Here is a 16,124-nt window from a genome sequence, read left to right as displayed (position 1 = left end):
GAGGACAAATCCCCCAGTATAATACCCGCCTTGAATAGGTTTGACAAACTCTTAGGTCTTTTTGACAATCTATGAGGAGGTAATAGTTGATGCACTGCTGCAAGGCTAAAACACTGCATTGTTTCTTGGGAATGTTTGTCTTGCCAACCCGCCAGTATCCTTTTCAGTAACCTGCATAGACTTTTTACAAGGTGGCTTAGCAGTATGATATCCCGATAATTAAATCAGACTCACCAGGCAACCTTTTGGAAAATTTGGACAAAGGCCATACAATTTTGTAATTTTACAGGAACCATAACAACTGTGCCATCTCCAGTGGATATTTTAGCATACTTAATCCTTGGTGCTGTGCCATCATGGAACTACTGAACTTGGCTGGAACTTCACTTCCACATTAACCTCTACCAGTGTAATGGGACCTGACCCTCCACACTCTTCCAGCAATGCCCTCTGCATGGAAGACATGATCACAGGGCAAGTTTTAACAATGTTCCCAGTTGAGGTCAGGACATTTGTGCCCGTGCTGAGCACAGCCTGTGTGACGATGACCTCTTAAGAGATGCTGGCTTGCCAACAAAACCGCATGAAAGATTAATACAGTGCATAAAACCCAGAGTCAAACATGGTGGTTGAAATAGTCACTTGCGGGGTAGTGTTTTGCCTATACTGGAGGAGGTGATTTTCACAGTGTCAGAGTTGTAGCATCCCTATGGGATCAAGTTGTGGCCGAAAGGATTAATGTCAATCTACTGAATTGCCTCAACTCTGTAAAAATTGGACGGCAAATAAGTTTCCACAGCTAAATGCTGACAAAACACAAGTTTCTTATTTTTGAGCAAGCTGGCGTTTTCTTGAAGGTGATGGAAAGTCTTGACTCTTTCTCCTCTTCTGTTAGACCTGCCCTTGTTAATCTGGGCGTTTCTATGGGCCAGACTTTGAGTTTGACCAGCTTGTAAATTGTTTGGTTCACTCCTGTTTCTGAGGAACATTGCTAAACTCAGGCTCATTGTGTACCTAGCTGAGATGGAGATGCGTTTATGTTCTTCCCGTCTTTACTATTGCAATTGCCTTTTCACCTGCCTTAAATAGACTTCCCTGAACCGCTTGCAAGTGGTCCAAAATGCTGCTGCCAAGCATCTGACCAAGTCCTCCAAATGATCTCATGTGACACCAATCCTGATGTTTTAACACTGGCTTCACATCAAATTCAGAATACAGTTCAAGATTTGTGTGATCACATTTAGAGCCTTGCATGGTCAGGCAACTGCATACATTAAGAGCTAGTGCAGGCATATAATACCAGTAGGAATCCTCTGATCAGGGTTTGTTGGTTGTTCATCGTGCCAGGCTCAAGCCAAAAGGAGACCGTGCTTTTGAGGTTGTAGCTCCTAAATGTTGGGACTCTCTCCTATTAAGATCTGTAGACACTATGAACACCTTTAAAAAGCAGCTCAAGATCCATTTGTTTAGACTTGCTTTTGTTTAGTTTGTTTTTGTTTAGTTTCGCCTTGTGTTTTTAGCTGGATGTCTGCATTTAATGTCTGCTCTCTCTCTCTTATTTGCTTTCTTGTCTTTTATTGTGAAGCGCTTGGTGACATCTGCTCTTGAAAAGTGCTAATGAATTAACTTACTTACATTGATTGTGAAACAAAACTATGCCTGATCCTTACTTGGACATCAAGCTTGGCATATTTGATGTACAATGAAGAGCAAAGAGTGATGACTTGAATGACTTTGACTCTTACTTTTAGACGACTGCCACAGAAACTATATTCTTTATTATGAGTGATCATCGTTTGTGCCACTGTTAACTGCATTATGTCTGTTGCACAGGTTTTTACTTCTAGGTGTTCAATCTCTTCTCTCTGATTCCCTATATAATCCCTTTGTTTCAATTCCTTACCAGTCCAAGTGCTTCCTCCCCATCTTTCCTTTTTTTATTACCACCACCCCCTTCTTTTTACATTTTACTGCCAATCTGTGTAAAACATTTCAGCAGCTTAACCAAATCTGATCCCAACCCAGTCCTCAGGGCATCTCTTTTTGGTTTTGCTGCGCTGCAATTAGGATGTGAGTTTCGTTACACTGAGTAAAGTAAGTGGGGTGGTGATAGTGGTGAAAGATGGATGGCTGGAGGTATAGAGGGACAGAAGGCACCAGGTGAAGAGGATAAGAAAAACTTTATACAGTTACACTGAGTAAAGTAAGTGGGGTGGTGATAGTGGTGAAAGATGGATGGCTGGAGGTATAGAGGGACAGAAGGCACCAGGTGAAGAGGATAAGAAAAACTTTATACAGTTACACTGAGTAAAGTAAGTGGGGTGGTGATAGTGGTGAAAGATGGATGGCTGGAGGTATAGAGGGACAGAAGGCACCAGGTGAAGAGGATAAGAAAAACTTTATACAGTTACACTGAGTAAAGTAAGTGGGGTGGTGATAGTGGTGAAAGATGGATGGCTGGAGGTATAGAGGGACAGAAGGCACCAGGTGAAGAGGATAAGAAAAACTTTATACAGTTACACTGAGTAAAGTAAGTGGGGTGGTGATAGTGGTGAAAGATGGATGGCTGGAGGTATAGAGGGACAGAAGGCACCAGGTGAAGAGGATAAGAAAAACTTTATACAGTTACACTGAGTAAAGTAAGTGGGGTGGTGATAGTGGTGAAAGATGGATGGCTGGAGGTATAGAGGGACAGAAGGCACCAGGTGAAGAGGATAAGAAAAACTTTATACAGTTACACTGAGTAAAGTAAGTGGGGTGGTGATAGTGGTGAAAGATGGATGGCTGGAGGTATAGAGGGACAGAAGGCACCAGGTGAAGAGGATAAGAAAAACTTTATACAGTTACACTGAGTAAAGTAAGTGGGGTGGTGATAGTGGTGAAAGATGGATGGCTGGAGGTATAGAGGGACAGAAGGCACCAGGTGAAGAGGATAAGAAAAACTTTATACAGTGGGTGGATGTGATTAGAGGAAACATGGAGAAGCAGGCTGAGAAGAGAAGGTGCAGGCAGAGAGCAGATGGTTGGCGTAAAGATAGAGGCAATGAACCCATGAGCTTTAATTTATGCCTCCGTTCCCTCATGCCAGCAACCCAGCACAAGACTTTATGATGCTGATTTAACATTAGCACCTTGCCGAGAGCATCATAATCAAACCACGCACCGAGAGAAAAAGAGAGCTGGGGTCAGACACAGTGAGGACAAGAAACAGCACTGGAGAGAAAAAGCAGAGATCTTTGTGTAATTTCCTGCCTTTGTCTTGAGATAGACCATCACTCTCTACATGGCCCTGTTCTTTTTCAATCACACTGTGCTTTTACGTATGCGTGCAACCCAGACAGGGTCTGTTCATGGTCAAAGACTGTCACTGTTTCCTCCTCTCCTATTCTCTCTGTCTTCACTCCCTACATCACCTTCTTTGTGCCTCTGCTCCTTGGTTGCTATTTCATCTCTCTTTATCTACCTGGCTGTCAGTTGTCTCCTAAACATAAACGTTGTTTTATAATCCCGGTCAAGAACATCTTAAAATTTATCCCTCATCCATTCTTTTGTTCCCCACTGCTTGTTATTCTTCCTATTTTCCTTTCGTACTTCTCTATGTGGTCTGCTGTGTGTCTCTGGCATTTATTCAACCACTCCTCCTGTTACTATGTTCAGTTTCCTCTCTCTGGCTTTGCGTCGTAACATTGATATCAGATGTACCAATTATTCCACAGTAGCCTGCTGTGGCTGCAATTCTGTTCAGCTCACTTACTCACACATACAATCTGTTACACGGTGCTCATGGGGGATTGTGCAAACATAGTAGTTTCTACATATAGTTTTAAAATCTTATACCACAAGTGTCGAAAATAAAAAAAGGCATTTTAAAAAACTTTCAACACAGCCAAGTGTCAACCAGCCATTCATTCCATTGTTGTGCTGGAAGGAAATAAGACTGGGATCGGAAACAGTGCCGGATATTTGATGCATGCAAATGGTGAAAAGAAACGAGTCTCATCATTTCACCAAAGTCTGGGCAGGCTCTTAAAAAGCTCTGATATGGAAACAGCTGTAGATTACCTTTATTTTACTGTGGCATGCTGCAGAGGTCAGTGATATTATATTGTTCTTCCACAGACATTATTGTCCACTATCTGCACAACACTGCCTTTGTTATATGGGCTGTAAAAGCATGGGAATAATGTGACATCCTAGTGCCTATCCTGTGATATGACAGGAATTATCACAATGCACTGTATTGTAATAATTTATTGTTGCAACAGGAATTATGCACATCTTTCAAATATTATTATACTTCCTCTTCTCTGCTCCCCCTGTCTTTTTCTGAAAAAAAAAAAACTTTGTTCATTATTCCTTCAGCATTCAACTTCCATCACTTGCCTGCAGCTATAAAAAAAAAATCCTGACCAGAGCGATGGAAGTGCCAATTATTCAGAATGCTTCTTGACACCTGTCATTGACATCACACGTGTGTATGCATGTGTGTTTCATTTCTGTGACTGACAGAAGCCCTTGGTTGGAGCATGATGGTGTTTGTGTGCCGTCCTAGTTTAGAGGCTCAGTTCTCTATATTACGTGTGTCATAAAGTGGATATAAAATGAGTTATGGGGTGTGACGCTGATATGCTACTTTTATTAGTTAAATAGCTAATATTAATTCATGAAGGATGTAAAGTGTTTGACTATGCAAAAAAATGCACTAGGTTGTACAATACATGCAAAACCATCATACATGCTTATATGTGCAAACACCCACACAAACAGACACAAAATAATTAAAAGCGCAAGACATATGGTTATTTTTTGAATAGTCACTGCTGAGCAGAAGTTCACCAACAATGAGAGGGGAACAAGAGAAGAGAGAAACGAAGCACTTGTTTTCAGTGGTGTTTACTACCTGTCTCCACGCAACTTGCTCTGATCTGCAATCAAACACAGATAGCCGATAACTGGGGTTTAGGGTCTAGGTGAATGTCTCTGGAGCTGCCATGAAAAAAAGAGTGAGGAAAAATGGTTGTTGTGAAAAATGGGTAAAGTTGTATTCTCTGCCCGTCTTCCTCTTTTCTATTTTGTTGGTGCTTCTTTCAAAAGCATTAAATAGCTTTAAAGCCATAAAAACATGGCACCTACGAAATCCGACATAGTCGAGAAGCAAGGTGATTCATTACAATAAATGACATGGCTTGGTTTAAATACTGCGTTATTAAAGATCACACAGTGTTGTTGTTTTAATGTTTCGTTACGTTTCTACTGTGGTGAACAAAATACAGAATATTGTATATTGGACCCTTTGTTTGCCATGGTATTGGCTAGAGACTGTCGTATACAAAAAGTCCTTATCATACACAAGCACAAGAGGAGGGAGACTTATCGTGCTGATTTACTAAGGATCAGCATCATAACACTTTGGTACTTGAGATGTACTTGTTGCAGATTTGGGTTTGTTCTCAGGCAGGACAAACAAGGCAGTCACTTTGGCTGAGTTTATAAAAAGATTAAAGATATAAAGTTATGATATACTTACCAAAGATTATAACTACAGTGATGTAGTTCTCAAGTCAAAAGATTATGTAAGTATATTAAATACAAGGTTGTTCTATACAGTACAAACAGCTATACAGAAAATAAATTATAGACTGCTATAATGAAAGTAACGTCTAAGAAACTGGTGACCTGACACCTCAACTGGGACAAACATCCAACTGTTACTTTTCACATTATTACTTTTTTTCTCCATGGCAGTTCATTCGTAGAGAACGTGGTGGTGCCAGATGCATCCCCCCACATGGTGGCCGTCAGCCCTGTTTGCCAACCAGTGATGGATATGTATGTTGCAGAACATTTGTAGAATGCCGCAGTGCTTCTCTGGTAGTGATACTGAGTTGACAAAGATGGTCCGGTAAAACACAAGATGTCTGCAGTGCTTCAGCATAAATTTCAAAATACATTCCTGTTGGGAATTTGGTCACTAGGCTTAGAGGCATCCTGCATCAGCAAAAATGCTAGGCCAGCTCTGGAATTACACCAGTTGGTGGTACTAGATAAAAAGTCAGGGAGGAACCCCAGCGTCATTAAGATTCATTATCTCGGGACCATGAACATCTGATCTGTACACAATTTCATGGCAATCCATCCAATAGTTGTCAAGATATATTTAAATGTCATGGTTAGAGCCACTTCACTAGAGTAACTATTGGCTCAAAATGGATCCTTGTGCATTGAACCTATACATTAAATAATGAATTCCAAACTAAACACCAAAGGAAGGAATCTGATTATTTTAAATTAGTGTTAAGGCAGCAGGGTATGAAAATGAGGATTCAACACCTATAAAGCTACGTAAGTTTGAAAAATTTTCGTTGTCTCTTTTCTCAAGAACATACATAGCTAATGTCCAGCTCCCTCCATCCATCGTCAATCGCTGCCATTGCAGGGCACATAGACAGACAACCACTCGCACCTAAGGACAATTTAGGGTGACCAATTAACCTAGTCAGCATGTCTTTGGATGGTGGGAGGAAGCCGGAACACCTGGAGAGAACCCACGCAGACATGGGGAGAACGTGCAAACTCCACACAGAAAGGCCAGGGTAACCGGGGTTTGAACCCGCAACCTTGCTGGGAGGGAACAGTGCTAACCACTGCACCACCAGCTCCCTTACTATGAAATTCGGTATGTTACCGCTCACATCGACTTAAATACCAGAGGTCTCAGTCTGTTTTAAGAGCATTTTTACTGTGAGGTGTGATCAGTTTTTCAATTTATTTCCAATAGTTTATTGTCACGGGTTGAATGGTAAATGTCACTACCACACTCATTTATAAATGCAAGGATTGTGTTTAAGCCAATAGATGGCTGCCTTTGGGGAACTTGCTGACCAGTTATTATTATTATTATTATTATTGTGATGGTGTAAAGAAAAGTCTTCCAGGATTATGATTTTATAACTACAAGACCGTAAGAGTGTGCATGTGCAAGCAAGTAAACATGTGTGGGCAAGTGTGCGTAAATGTGTGTGAAGGTGTGATGTCTTGAGACCACTGCATGATGCGAGCACTCATAAATCCGTGTAGCTGCTAACCTGCAGAGCATCTCTTATATAATGGCAAAGCATTTCAGTACATTAGCAAAGGTGGAAAAAAGCATGCATGCTCTTACACAGTCACCCTTTTTCTCTCTCTCACACGCACAATAGTATAATTCTTATGATAGTCACTGTAAATTGAAGTAATCCAATTTTACCAGTGTGTAAAAATAATTTTCCATGCTTTTGATTATGACAAACATCTTCTCTGAAAACCTAATAAAATAACATAATGGTTCCATTACTTTATTTACTGTGGTGGGTTGGCAACTGTTCGCCCACATGCTCAGTATCTGCATTGTCTCACCCACTCACAAATGGTTTAGGTGCAGGTGGGAAGGTAGAGAGCCTACAGTTCTGAGTAGATCAAGCAAGGATGCTTCTTACACACCTGCATAAAGCAGGCTGACTCTGACACATACATAATAAACACTGCAACACCATCAGGGTCAGTAATTACAGTCATTTGACTTGGGATTTTTCCAGGAATAAACTCCAGTTTATAACTTCCCATGCATATTAAAATGACAGGGATGATGGAATATTTTAAGCCCCAATGCAGTAAATTACACAGATCCACGGCGTATGTCACACATAATGAACGACAAAAAGACAATAGTGCAAATTCAAGTCTGAGAATGTGGTCTACAAGTGTCCCCCTCCACCCTGTAGATAATAATTAACTGCGCTATTCGCAGTTATTGACCAGGCTCTTGAATGAGGTGCACCAGGATGGCATACCACCACCTTTTAACACACACGCCTATATAAACGCTTATATATAAAGACACGGGCCTCTATGTCTGTGAGGAGATATGTGTTTGATCGCTCTTCTCTGTCTCACCTGCTCGTTCGTTGCCAGCTCTTTCTCCAGCTGTCGGTGTTTGTTGTGCCACACCAAATAGTGGATAGGATAACGACTCTTCTCCGGAGTTTTCTTAGCCGAAATCATCCTCGGATCATAGTTTGCCTCCTCCTCCTTCTTCACTGTGGAATGTAAGGCTACTTTGCTATCAATTTACGATATGATCAAGCCTATCATCCTGTATCGGCGGTGATGCCCAAAGGCGTGTAAGGGCAGCCTTACGCGTCAGGAAGAGTGAATGGTTCCCCGCTCGCTCTGCTTCAGAATAAACAGCAAAGCCCCGTGAAAATCATTAATGGAAAGAAACCCCTCGCTTGGTTGTCTCAGTAGATTAGACTACCCCTTGATTTCTTGACCACCCGTTCCTCCACCTCTTGCCTCCCTCTCTCTTTCTCCGCTACCTACTCTTAACACATCTATCCTCCTACTCTCCTCCCATCCGGTGGTGACTGGGAGAGACGCGTTGACAAGCTGCAATGAAATGTGCGCACACTCAGCCAATCCGCTGTCAAGGGTGTTGTGATAAAACATACCTGGTGAATTACATAGAATAACCCCATGAATCATACCGTATTGCTATATTGAAGATGTTTAAAAAAAGTAGACTATGCACATACTGACTGACATTCAGAATTAAAATGCATCAATATGAAGTTTAAATCAATCAGCTTAACCTTTAATACTTTAGTGTTGTTTTATCGTCTGCCATGTTTCATTGTAGGCTATGCATAGACCTAACACTTTTGTTTGTGTTACAAACTATACGTTTATAGTTTGTTTTATTTAATGTAAGTCTATATTTTGTCATTGACTGTCCAGGTCCCGTGTCGAATTAAATCTGTCGTTTTTTGGTGTGTGTTGCATTTGGACAATTGTGCTGTTATCTGTATGACACAATTAAATAAATCAAATGCCATAACAACTACGGGAACAACCACAACAATAATAACAGAAACATAAAAACTGTTTCCATATATTTCGCTACAAATGAGCCTAACCCCCTTTTTTGTAGTAGCCTAAACAAAAACTTTTGTTAAAGGAATATGCTATTAAGAGGGCCTATGTCAGTTATAAGGTCTGTTGATAGATTGTCAATTTAATGAGGGGCTTTAAAATTTCACAAATAGGCTATATAAAATATCTGCGTTAAATAACATTGAACCGATCCTTATATTATAAGGCGATAACAACTTAGTCTATAGTTAAATGTATCTAGGCCATTAAGATCTGGTACCCTAAATTTAAATCACGTTCATAAATATATTGCTACATTTGGCCAGTATGTTTTAAACATTTTGGTGAGTTCACTTTTCTAAGTTTGATCGCATTTTTAATTGTCTGTGAAACCCACCTCACCCTTGAAGGATGACGGGATTATTTTTGCCCCGTCACCCCTCCCTGCCCCGCCATAGGTAGGCTGCAGGGATGTTGGGTGTGTGCGTGCGGAAACTGACAGGTAGAGAGCTGCCGTCTCTCGGTGAGTTGCAGGCAATGCAGCGAACAGATTTAGTAAATATACAGATATGAGGTTGATGCAAACAGCCAGATCAACTATGTTCACATAACTTGGCTCTGGACTTGAGTTCAGTGGCGAACGTGGGCGAGGAGACCGCAGGAACAAACGGGAAATTCAACTGTCAGCTGGCCGGGAAAGCCGATCACACCACCCGGCTTCCGGGGATTCAGGGGCCGCATCGGTTGACGGCAGACGTCGGTCGGTAGCTCGGGGGGAAAAAAGGGCGAACCACCACATCATCGCCGACATCCACCTCTCGATTCCAGCGGCTTTCGAGATGTCAAGGAAGCTACAAAGGACAGAAGTCTGCGCAGACTGCAGTGCGCCAGGTAAGGATGAGGAAAATAAATCAAAAAGATACCACTGTACTGGAACAATACGTTGGGAGGGCGACGTGGTGGGACAACATGGCCGAAGCTGCTGTCGCTGTCAGCGGGTCTGCAGCGCAGGAAAACGGCCTGGGCTTCCAAGCGTCGCTTAGGCCCAAAATAAACAGTGAAAAATAGGCGTGTTATCCCAACGGGGTAAAGCTCTGGCTAATAGCTGCTCAACGTTAGTGTACCCCAGTTGAGCAGCGTGACATGTAACGTTATATCTGTTTGAGCAAGACCATATGTGAGGGCTTGCAGCTTGTTTGCTGCAGTGGAAGATCTGAGTGTCAGATTTACGTCGCCTTCCTACTTGGAGAGACGTTTGTTTTGATTTTCGTGACCGGGGACTGACTTCTTAACGCGTTAGCATAACTTAGCCTGGCTAACGAGCATGCGATTTTTACTCATTGCGTTGCTGGCCATTATTAAACATTTGGCTTACACCTAATGTACTAACATACACATCAGTGATTATATTTTAACCGCGGTGTTATTGTTAGCACTTGCATGCGGCGTTTTGAGATCGTGTACTTGGCTAACGCTGCTAGCTTGGCTACAACGTTAGCTAGTCTAGCTACTGCTAACGTCTGCTTAGTCAAGCTGTTCAGCCACCAGCCAGTCCTTTCAGCACTGTCTGACATTAGTTAGGATATTTCCCGTTGTCTGTTGAACAACCAGAAAGAGCGTAACTTAGAGGTTTCTAACAATTTACCTAACTTATTTCACAATATTATTAGTCTTCTTCACAGTTCACAAATGAAATAGTGACTAACGCTGAGACTCTTACAGGAGCAAATTAATTTAAATGCCACCTGAGAGTGGCAAATTTAACCTGATTCAGCATGAAGCTTAAAAAAAAAAAAAAAAATGTTGAAATTTCACCTGTCAGATAAGAGCTTTGTTGTCCTTAGGGTTGTGTATGACCACTGCAATGAACATTCATATTTGTAGGTTAGTTTGACCTCGTTTGCCCCCATGTGTGTTTGTTGCAAAGTGAGGTAGAGATGATGCCAAAGCAACCTTGGCATCTCGTCAGCCTTGCATATGTAACCTCACATGACCTCCTGCTTAGCGTGAAGCACTTGATTACTGGAGCTCCTGTGTGTGTGTTTGTGTGTGTATTGCTTGCATTCATTCATGTGTACATGCATTACAACAGCTGCTCTCTTCACAGCTGCTCCCTCTGATAGCAGTATGAGTGTGGGTGTGTGTACAAAACTTGTCTATAAGCTTGAGGGCCCTACTGCTCAATGTTCAAAATCTTGCTGGGTACACCTTGCTACTGCTTTATGACCTTAACTTATTCCCTGCTGCTACTCTACACTTACCTTCTCTGTCCTCATGCCCCATCAGTTGCATTTCTCACTTCACACTCTGATTAGCACTAACCAACCCCACTTTCAACGAATCCCATAGCAACTTACATTATGATTAATGTGTTATGTCCCTGAAAAATGAATCCTGTTAGGGAAAAGGCAAAGATGTGTGTTTGTTGTAAGAGCCTATATACTTGGGCTTCCTTAAATAAAATGACAGGTTTTTCACAATGGTGGTTAGGGTGTTTGTGTTGTTAACCAGTTGTATATTTCTTCTACTACCATCAGTCCTGTGCATGTAGCCCCTCTTTATGACAACATGCACACACACACAGTGCGTTCTGCAAAATGCTGACCTAGCCACTGGTGACAGGCCACCTCCCTACTACCCAGCTTTGTGTCATACTAGGGGATAACTCCATGGCCTGGCTACAAAGGACGACTGATACTCCCAGTCCTAGCCAAGCTGCAGGAGGCTTGAATGTCACGCTGTGGCAATCTGCACACTTTATAGCAACAATGAATCATGTTGTCATGATAGTAAAGTATTCATTGAGCATATATGCAATTGTATAAGAAAGTGAGACTGCTGTGAAAGCATTGAGAGCAGTTTGACAGTGCGGCCCAAGTCTTTTATGTGTTATATTGTCGTGTTTTACTGTTGATATTGTGAGTGGTGTTTGGTCAAAATTAAAAGGCAAACTTCAGAGGGAATAAAAACACCCATGTAGTGACTTGGGCCAGCAAGTGGACCTACATGTTGCTCCTGGATATTTCAATGATTGGTTAGAGCTGTGAGACTCCTCCAGTGTAAAATATGAATGAACCTGTGATAAATGTTAGTGTAGAAACCTAGCAGTTACCAGACGAATAATGTAAATGCAAGCAGCATGTATAGCGTTTACGTCAGCAAGAGTTTTCCAAACTTAAATGCTATTATTCACTGTTAATACTCAGTATGATACTTTTATGCTGGCCATAGTGACCGTTATAAAAACAAATATGAATGTTGAAATGATGAATAAGTGAACTTTAGGCTAAAGTGTGTCATGCTAAAGATTTGGCCAATATGCCACTGCCAATAGTCTACTCAGGCCTAATAGCTTAATGGTGTAGCCTCATATTGATCCAGCGAGCCAAGCAGATAGTGTAGCCTCTGGGAGTTTTTATATTTATTACACGGATTAAGGAATTAAATTGCTGCAATTCGGCCTTTAAAGCCTACGGGCTACTGTTTGAAACTAGGCTATAGCTCTTATCAAAGCCATTTTGCATTTGCTCCTACATTTTCCACGGGAAAAAAGACTTGCAGCGCGTCGGTTCATCTGATGATGGACCATTTTAGCTCCATTAATACCCTAAGCTAAGACAGGTTTATCCCAGCCTGCTAGTGACTAATGCAGACAGTAGATGTGTGTGTTCGTGCATGCGTCGTGTGCATGTATTTGTTTTGATATAGCAAGCTGTGTTAGTTGTGAGCTGCTCATCACAGCAGGGTCCTGAGGGTGTAAACATGACCCAGACTCTGTGACTAGTCTGCCAGTGTCAGTAGACTGGCATTGGCCCTAGCTGCTTCCCCTCTTATCCTCACTTTATTCCCACTCATCTATTACTATTTGAAAAATAAGACTCAGGTAATTGTCTTGGGAAGAAGACTACTGTCTAGTACTAGTAGGGCCAATGAGTCTTATACCAAGCTGCTCATGACTGTGACATCTCTCTTACATTTTGCTGATTTACTGTAACATTACTTTGACATCACAATAGGTAATCAAGATTGATTAACTAATTTATTATTACTGATTTATTATACAACTGATTTGAATTTTTGAGTATCAAAAAAGTCACAAAATCACAGTGTATTTAGACCTTCAGCCTTTCTTACTGCACTTTATTTTCTCCAGTTTTGTACAACTCTGAGGTGACTTTGAATAATTCTTATAGGTTTAAATGCCTACATTGGTCAAGCACTTGTAGCTGGGTCTGTTCATGCATTAGTTCACTAGCAAGTAACGATGTTGTATGAGTATGCTGGGCTAAGGGGAATTATAGTACAACCCAGCATATGGAATACACATTGTGTGTGTGATCCAACTTTATACAAGTATTTGATACTTCCACATAGCATCTTCCAACTGTAGCAACTCACGATGGCTGGCTGATAATTCAATGTTATGCATATTTTCTTAACGTAATCAGATTGTTGACAGTGTTCATGCTCATGTCACTATTATTATAAAATCACATTTGTTTTAATTGCCCAGTCCTTACATTAACTCAAGTTCAGAAATTTTCCTAATTACAAAACTATTGTGTTGTCACAGCTGTTTAATTCACTACAAAGATTCATATCCTCTATAGTGCAAGCCAGCTTTGCTATTAATGGGCATTATACATTGCCATAGAATATGTAATTTCACGTTCATTTTTGAAATTTAAAAGGATCAGATCAATTGGAGTTTTGGTGACAGACTTTACTCTTTTTGCTGTGCTCAACCAAATGTTTGTATCTCTGTGTGTACGTGGTATCCACATATTTCATTTAACACTTCTTAATGCAGGTTGGCAACTGAGAAATAAGGACTCAAGGAGCATATGTTTGACTTGACCTTGAATTCTTGTGGAAGAAAAACTGTCATTTAGGCCCCCAAAATTACACTACATGCACATAGAGGGGTCTATTGTAAGATGGAGAGCACAGAGTTGGAGTGGTCATGCTCGACTGAATTGACTGTTGCGCTGAAGCACTTAAGATTCTTTACTTTGGTGAAAAGTCTTACAATGAAACAAGGCTTGTTTTACAAGGCTTGTAATACCATCCATTTCTTTCTGTTTGTCTGTCAGATCCGGGCTGGACCAGTATCAACCGAGGGGTCCTGATCTGTGATGAATGCTGTTCAGTCCACCGCAGCTTAGGCCGCCATATCTCCATAGTCAAGCACCTGAGGCACAGTGGATGGCCTCCCGCACTACTGCAGGTAAGGCTGAGAGATGAAGAGTGATCAGGGTAGGACTGAAAGTAAATGCAGTACCTGAAGCCCAGATTACTACCACAGAAGGTGAGGACTGGTACAGAAGCTGATTCCAGTCCAATAGTGCAAATCTGCAAATCTTACCAAAGGTTTTCCATCAGCATTTATTCAGAAGAAAATAAAGTTTGTATTTTCTCTGTTAATATTGTGTCTAATCCTCCGCTTGTGCATCATGTTGAACTTTTTGGTCATTCTAAAAGCAATACATTCAAAACAGAGTATTGCTTTAGGGCTGTATGGTGACTTTACTCCCCAGAGTTACTCTCTCATTGTGTGAACCATCACTGAGTCACTGCCGTGTGTGTGTGTGTTTCAGATGGTTCAGACCTTGGCCAGTAATGGGGCCAACTCCATATGGGAACACAGTCTCCTGGACCCTGCTCAGGTGCAGAGCGGTCGTAGGAAACCCAACCCCCAGGACAAAGTCCAGTAAGTATACACCCCACAGACTCGAAAGATGCACAACAAAGCCATCGCACATCTCCTCCCCCAATCACCTTTGCTGGGAGAAATTATCTTTATCTGGGGGATATATAACCTTTCTGAACATGATTGATGTTTTCGGTAGTAAAAAGCAATTGCACCCAGTTGGTTGTTAACGGGTTACCCTCTTAACAGTTTTTTCTCAGTCATGCATCATTTTCTTATTAATTGTGTTCTGTTCTCGTAGGCTTTTTGTGTAACTAAATACAGGATAAGTTTTGTCAGTGTAGGTTTGTGCTTTTTTGGGGGTTAAAATGAGACCGTTGGAGGGTCATGAGATCAGGAATTGGATCTGCTGGAAAAAACTTATATTAATTTTGTTTTAAGGTTCAGTGTGTAATATTCAGGAGGATGTATTGACAGAAATGCAATATAATATACAAAACTATATATTCAGTAGGGTACAAGACCTTACATAATGAACTGTTTTTATTTCTTTACAGTGAGCCATTTCTAACTACATACACCGCAGGTACCCTTACATGGAAGTCGCGATGTTTCTACAGTAACCCAAACTGAAAAACTGCTCTATAGAGCATGTTTCGTCACCATGTTGAATACGATTGGAAGGAGAAGAAGTAGTAATACTATTAATAGTAGTAGTCGTTGTGTGGTTTATTAGAAGTAAGAAGAGAAGTGAAATTTAGACAAACGGTGGGCCGACGCGTTGGCCACCGTAGCTTCTCCTCTGTGCATGGAAAGGGAGCGGTGAGCGCTGACTGATGGTGCATTTATGTGCTGTCGGAATAATCAGAATTCTTTTTTCCTCCTTAAATCTTTATTGCAAAAAGAGGAATAAAGTGTAAGACATAAAGAAGTATACAGAACAGTATACAAATCTATAAGAACACACAATAAAAACTTGGCCAGGCAAAAGTCTATATTAAATGAAGATAATAAAAGAGAAACATATGTTTAAAGTTTTCACAGCCTGTTGTTGGATTTAGAAATTAAATGACTATAAGATTTTGTATTGGTCTGTGTGTTGTTTTATACGCTCTGATATGACATCACAACTCAGGAAATTTGACAATCTGTGAGCCGTGGGTTGCAATTGACCCTTCGCTAAGCCAAGCTCCCCTTAGTTGCTGTTGCTAAATCCAAAAAACGGTTGGACTTGTCGGACTTTTATCACGACGCTGCAATTGTCTATAACTGCACTACCTGAAGAAATATTGTCTAATTTTTGGAAAAAGCGATCTCAGAAAGAAGCAGAAAGTTTTGCAGTTGCATTGTGCATTTGAAGGTCAAACTAAGGTGAAAAAAATAAACACAAGCTAAAGCCTACCGATCATTTTCTGTCTGTTGAGAAATAGGATGATATTAAGGATTAACACTGTTCCTGTACAGCTGGATAGGTCTCTATTCACTATTACATTCATTAAAAAGTAGAACAGTAGGGCTATATAACGTTACATTCAGTAGCAAGTTAGCTAGCGTTAGCTAACTAACA

General features: G+C 41.0%; 2 protein-coding genes and 1 long non-coding RNA gene across 5 annotated transcripts in view; 1 reads left to right on the top strand and 2 right to left on the bottom strand.

Annotated features, from left to right (window-relative positions):
• Nucleotides 1-10,883, bottom strand: part of ankrd13b (ankyrin repeat domain 13B) — a 66,797-nt gene extending 55,914 nt beyond the window's left edge. Inside the window, exons 1-2 of one of the 3 annotated variants that reach the window (XM_046074010.1) lie at nucleotides 10,723-10,883; nucleotides 7,933-8,090 (exon numbers count right to left, since the gene is read on the bottom strand). In XM_046074010.1, coding sequence (XP_045929966.1) covers nucleotides 7,933-8,040 — 108 coding nt within the window. In that variant the 5' untranslated portion in view covers nucleotides 8,041-8,090; nucleotides 10,723-10,883. Of the gene's footprint in view, nucleotides 1-7,932; nucleotides 8,345-10,722 lie in introns of those variants that run through there. The other 2 variants (XM_046074011.1, XM_046074009.1) reach the window with 2 other exon arrangements.
• Nucleotides 4,237-5,040, bottom strand: LOC123985979. The gene is made up of 2 exons (XR_006828783.1): nucleotides 4,901-5,040; nucleotides 4,237-4,326 (listed from the first exon to the last, which is right to left on the bottom strand). It is a non-coding gene; the product is annotated as an uncharacterized LOC123985979 (long non-coding RNA).
• The window catches only part of git1 (G protein-coupled receptor kinase interacting ArfGAP 1), a 31,368-nt gene continuing 24,646 nt past the window's right edge, over nucleotides 9,403-16,124 (top strand). Inside the window, exons 1-3 of the mRNA XM_046074006.1 lie at nucleotides 9,403-9,798; nucleotides 14,001-14,134; nucleotides 14,505-14,617. Coding sequence (XP_045929962.1) covers nucleotides 9,747-9,798; nucleotides 14,001-14,134; nucleotides 14,505-14,617 — 299 coding nt within the window. The 5' untranslated portion in view covers nucleotides 9,403-9,746. The remainder of the gene's footprint in view (nucleotides 9,799-14,000; nucleotides 14,135-14,504; nucleotides 14,618-16,124) is intronic.

Source organism: Micropterus dolomieu, linkage group LG17 (genome assembly GCF_021292245.1).
Source record: "Micropterus dolomieu isolate WLL.071019.BEF.003 ecotype Adirondacks linkage group LG17, ASM2129224v1, whole genome shotgun sequence".
In the NCBI taxonomy this organism is placed as follows: domain Eukaryota; kingdom Metazoa; phylum Chordata; class Actinopteri; order Centrarchiformes; family Centrarchidae; genus Micropterus; species Micropterus dolomieu.
Note: the sequence above shows the minus strand (reverse complement) of the source record. Positions and strands in the feature narration are given on the sequence as shown.